The sequence below is a fragment of the Lygodium microphyllum genome, chromosome 29 (assembly GCF_053477565.2).
Source record: "Lygodium microphyllum isolate KBCC chromosome 29, Lygodium_microphyllum_v1.1.10, whole genome shotgun sequence".
Taxonomy (NCBI): Eukaryota; Viridiplantae; Streptophyta; class Polypodiopsida; order Schizaeales; family Lygodiaceae; genus Lygodium; species Lygodium microphyllum.
In genome coordinates this window covers 110,483,004-110,489,003 of record NC_141163.1, presented here as the reverse complement: position 1 = coordinate 110,489,003, position 6,000 = coordinate 110,483,004, and the positions used below count along the sequence as shown (strand labels likewise).

The 6,000-nt window shown below is 29.3% G+C and overlaps 1 protein-coding gene across 1 annotated transcript in view; it reads left to right on the top strand.

Moving 5' to 3' along the window:
- Nucleotides 1–5,118: 5,118 nt before the first annotated feature.
- Nucleotides 5,119–6,000, top strand: part of LOC148011017 (LDL receptor wingless signaling/trafficking chaperone) — a 60,556-nt gene continuing 59,674 nt past the window's right edge. Inside the window, exon 1 of the mRNA XM_087671758.1 lies at nucleotides 5,119–5,804. Within this exon, the coding sequence (XP_087527884.1) occupies nucleotides 5,502–5,804 (303 nt within the window). The 5' untranslated portion in view covers nucleotides 5,119–5,501. The remainder of the gene's footprint in view (nucleotides 5,805–6,000) is intronic.

Below are 6,000 nucleotides of genomic sequence, written 5' to 3'. Positions count from 1 at the left end.
GGGGCAAAAATGAGAGTCCATATTTCTCCTAATGTAACATTTTGAGCATTTTTATCATTGCAACATCTTTATGATTATTTGGACTTGTATAAAAGCAAGCATACATGCATTCTTTCCAAAATTTGTATATCTATAATATTATCCATCTTAAGGCATACACGCCCAATGTTTTTGAGAATGCATTCATCATATGTCCTTATGTACCGATTTATTTTTGTTTCACTTGTTCGTCTTTCCAAACAAGCATAAGACGTTGTTTTTTATTTGAGTTGTATAGACTATTCATATATGAATATTTTGTGATTGTGCAAAATCTAAAACCAAGTTGTTGCAATGCAAATCTCCATGATGTACCTAATGAAATCCATGAGCTAGAGACATTGCATCTAATATATTTGGTATAGATTTTACAAATGCAAGTAATCTTTCTTTTTTGCATCATTCAATACAAGATCAAGACTTAGATTTCGAACTCAGCTTTGATGTTTTTCCCAAAATAATAATGTAATAATATGCCTTTTGTATCAACATTCCATATAAAGTAAAGACATTAGTATGTTATGAAGTATATCTCCATTATAAAAATGAAAAACTATCACAAATGGTCAATGTCTAGTAAATCCTATACATCTTACCAAACATCCATGGATCACTTGTATATTTTGCTACAAAAGAAAGAGTAGATATTCTTAGATATACTTTCTTTGTATCATTTTACATAATATGTTTCATTAGTTATAAAATTGGGAATATCTTCAATGTTGACTGTGTAACATTCTCAAAAACTCCCAATTGTAAATTTCTCTTTAAACTTAGTCGCATTATATGATAAGCTCATCAATAACGTTGTTTCTGACATTCTTACAATATTTTTTAAATGACTACTCCTAATATTATTATTTGCAAAATCAAACTCATTTTTATAAAAAGCATAACTTACTTCCTTAAGTTTCTTGTTAGTGATATTAACTCGAAGTTCTAACACTCTCACCGTGTTTTATTTATAACTATAATTATTATGTATATCATCCCATTGTTTTAGCTTTGTTATGTCAACATTTTTGGGAATATCACTGCCAATATCTTTGTATGCTTTTTATGTATGCCCAACGATGTTTTCAAATATTTGTTTAACCATGTGAATATGTGAGGAGAATATGGATGATATTTCTTCATGCTTTTTTGACTCAAATCTTTTTAAGGTTTTTTTCAATATAGATTCTTTGAAATTATGTCTCTGCACATTATCACTGATTACTTTCTCCATCTCATCCTAGTATGCTTCTTCAAATTAGATATTATTACATATCCAATAGTAATACTAATTTTTTGCATCAAAATATATTTTGGCTCCATTTATCATATATAGATTTCTTGAAAAAAAAGAAAAGTTAATTAAAATACATTGCTATTAAATTTTATGCATTTTACATTTTGATTCATTGAATATATAATTAAAATTACTACACACACACACACACACACACACACATGCACATATTTTCCTTATAAAGTTGTATGCGTAACTATTATAATTTTGTCATGTTATTTTACATATTCAATTCGATGAGTTTTCTTATATTTAAATCAAAGTTCATATATCCACACATACATACACATGCACATATATATACATATACACATACAGACGTACATGTGTGTGTATGTGTGCATGCACACATACATACATATTTTCACACGCACACGCATATACATACACATACACCCCTTTTTTTCTTATTAACTTATATATGTAACTATTGCAAATTTATCAAGTTATTTTACATATTCAATTCAATGAATTTTCCAATATTTAAATCAAAGTTTGTAATATTTACATAATGTGATTATACATCTCATAAACAATAAAATAGAGAATGTATTAGTATAATATAATACAATACCTAAATTTACCAAACTAATCTAATAATTATTTATCTTGATTTTTATTTTTAAAAAATATAATTTTAGTATAATATTTGTGTATATGTATACACGCATACATGCATATATGTGTATGTGAATGAAAACAAAACCTTGTTTTATACTAAAATTCTCATTCTAAAATATGTGAATAAATATATATGTTATAATAATAGTACAATTCATCTTATAAGATTATGCATTTATTTTTCTTCTAATATTACTTAATAACTTTCAATTAGTAGTTAATAATATAAATAATAGATTATTCATGGACGAAGTGTCTCACACATATTATTTTACAACGTTCGTAATCTCAAATTATGCAACTCTTTTAACAATTAAGGCATTCAAGGTATAAGATATTTTGCTTTTGAGGAGATAAGACACTCGCATAAATTATATTCGCATCACTCAACCAGTTAACTTATGACATTTGTATAATACCTTTTATATACTTTTTACATAAAGAAAAAATTGTACAAATAATTTTGTTTTCTATGTAATAATAAACATATTTATATTTCTAACTACTTGTATATCATAATTTTATATAATGTATCAAGCAAAGTAACAAGGATTAGTACAATACATGTTTTAGATATATCGAATCTTTAGTTATTGCATCCTTTTTGTGTCACCTATCTTTATTTACAGAGTTTATTCAACAATTGATTTGCTTTGTCAACCCATTTAATTTGTTTTTCAATATTATGTTCTTTTGATCAACATCTAGCACTGCTGTTAAAAGTAATAATACAAGTCTTTCTTAAGGTTCATTCCATAATTAAAAGAAGTGTTGAAAGCCTTAAATATACATTTATTTAGGTACACAGTATTTTCATCATATTAAGGTAGGAAAAAATATTGCGTTGCATATGAAACAACTCTTAGACTTCACTAAGTTGCAAGAAAAACACATTTATGAATTCTAGCAAAATTTATACATTGTCAACTTGTAAGATTTCTCTATTTGTAGTAACTCGAGTTAAAGAGCCAAAATTCAATAAAAAATTTTAGGGACTTTATTAATGGGAAAAAAAAGTAATTCTTTTTTTTTTGGGATAGTGAGAATTCATAATAATCTTAAGTATCCCTAAGCAATTAAGATATCAAAAGTAATATTACACTTTTAATCCTTACTTATGCAACCCTTTTAATTATTAAGGCATGCAAGGTATAGCAAAATTTCCTCTCGAAGAGAGGGAAACCTTACAATTTTTGTATTTGTATTAACTTAACTTGAAAAATAGAATGCAATGCGATAGTTTATAAACTTTAAAAAACTATAATTCTTTTTTTTGATTGTGTAGATTTATCCTAATAATCATTTTTAATATCCCTCTACAATTAAGATATTAAAAGTGAGATATTCTACTTTTGATCCCAACTTTTGCAACCTTTTTAATTATTAAAACATCCAAGGCACACTAAATTATCTTCTTAAAGATATGGGAACCTTGTATAAATAATATTTTTATTCTATGCTAACTATATCATAATTTGTATGTAACGTGCTATACTACAACAATAACAATTTTATAACAATATGCACATTTTTATACTTATAGACATATACGCATGTACAAAAATATATGTATATCTATAATTTTTTTAGAAATTAAAACTTATCCTTTTTTTCTTTCTTTCTCTCTCTCTTTATGTTTTATTCTTCTTTATTTTAGATGTAACTATTGCAATTTAAATACATTTATATGATTAAAAACCTCTTTTATTGTCAGTAAAGTGTGATTGATTTTCCAGCCTACACATCAATTAGATTATAGCATATATAATGTATATATATTGAAATTAAAATTTGATAAACTGTATAAATCAATAACCATTCAAATAAAAATCATTCTACAATGTACTAATATCTTTAGTATTATTAACTATATTTTATTATAATAAAACACATAGATCAATAATCAACCAAAATAATAAATAAAATAAAAACATTTAAAAACTAACATATTCATTATTTCAATTTTCAAATAAGAAATAACAAATTTACAAGGCAAACCTAATAATTTATTATTTGTTCATCATTCTCTCTCTCACATTTATTTCTCTCTATCACCTAACATAAATACACACACATACACAACCATACAAATATCTTATATATTTATTTTATTATTAAATCAACAACAAAAAGTTTATCTAAAAAACTATTAGTACACACACACACACATCTAACATAAACAAAAAATATATTATATATCGATATAACAGTATCAACAAACAAGCATATAATAACATATTAAGAAATCTATATGCACATACATTTAAGAAAAGCACATGTATATTGAACTAAACACAAATGCATATAAACATATATATACATACAAAAACAAAAATCTATAAACTTTTAAATTTTGATAATATATTTCATATTTATTAATTGTCAAATATTAAAGCATTTCATATCAACTCTAATTTTTTAAAATATTCACAATCTAAAATATTAATTGTGATAAATCAACATAAAATTAATACAAGTTTTAATTTATTAAAAACAAATATTTTGTTACAATTACTCCTATCATAACATAAGTTCAAATAGAGAATCTAAATTTTTTAAAATTTAAAAACCTAATAACTAATCAATATAATAATAACTAAAAAGGTTAAAGTTTAAATTTAAGAAAGTATGCATTGAAAAAAAAATCAAATTTGTAAAACACAATTAGAAAATCTTACATTTTGTTGAAAATGATATTAATATTCTATATGAAAAATAAAAAAGGTAGTAAATTAAAAAAAATAATCAAAACTAATATAATATTTTTAAAACCAAAATCTCACTCACTCACTCGCTGTGTACATAGCTTCTCCTCTCCATAGTCTCTCTACATACCTTTCTTCCCCCCTTTCTCTCTCTCTCTCTCTCTCTCTCTGCGCCACATGGATAGTCGCCGGGGGGTGCATAAAAAGACCCAAAAGTTTGCGGGGCCGCCCAAGACAAGGAGGCGCCAAAAGCCACGAGAGAGGGCGACTCCCGCGCATCGGAGGCGGGGGGCGGCTCTCCTAGCGGGTAGTATAGAGCATGGCAGAGAGGCAGTAGGGGCCACCAAGAGAGTGCTCTCTCTTTCTCTCTCTCGATTGACCACCACACACACACAGTCCTGCTCGACCTCTCTCCTTCCTCTCCCTCTGCCATAACTTGCAAAGCGTTTCTTCTCGTCTGTACCACACTCTCTCTCTCCTCCCCCTCTTGGGCTCGAGACACATACATACCTTTGTTTCTACTCTCAATCACACATTTAAAATAAAAAATCAAACTTTTTATACCTATAATCAAACCAAAAGTAGCATGTTGAGCATCTTGATTCCTTATGAAGCTTAGAGGAGACTTTCACACTAAGTTTGGAGACGACGAACCCAAACACTGGTCTTGACGCTTGCTTGCTCTTTACGAAGAAGCACGACCAAAAAGAACGCGCCGGACTCTCGAGTCGAGAAGTCAAAAAGCAGTTTGCCTTGCGTAGTCATAATCAGAATCTCTTCTATCTCTATGTGATGCTGTGACGATGATGATATTGTGAGAGAGCATTTTAGTTGCGTTTGGGGTAATGGCAGAAGACAGATTGACCCTCCTGCTGTTCTTGTTCGCCATTTCCATCATCATCTTGTCCGCTGCTGAGGCGAAGAAGAAGGTACACATCCCGGACGATCTCGACGATGTGGTGGACGACGAAGAGGACGAGGAATGGAAGGCATGGGGGAAGCCCAAGCCCAAGGATCCCCCCCTTTTCGACCCCCCGCCCGACTTCTCTAACCTCAAGCCTCACCAGATCCAAGCAGAAATGCTCAAGCGAACCTACGGCACCTCCATGGGCTTCGTCAAATTGCGACTCGATGTTCGCCGCAGCCCGGTAATTTGCGGCGAAACTCCCCATTGTCTATCCTTCCAGGCATCCTCTATATGTATAATGTTCCATATATTAAACCAGATCATGTCCTTCATCCACGTGCAATGTGCTACCTGAGAAGATCGTATCGTGCCATATAATAAGCAGATCACGACCTCCTTCGCTGTGCAATGTGCTATCTAAGAAGATCGTATCGTGC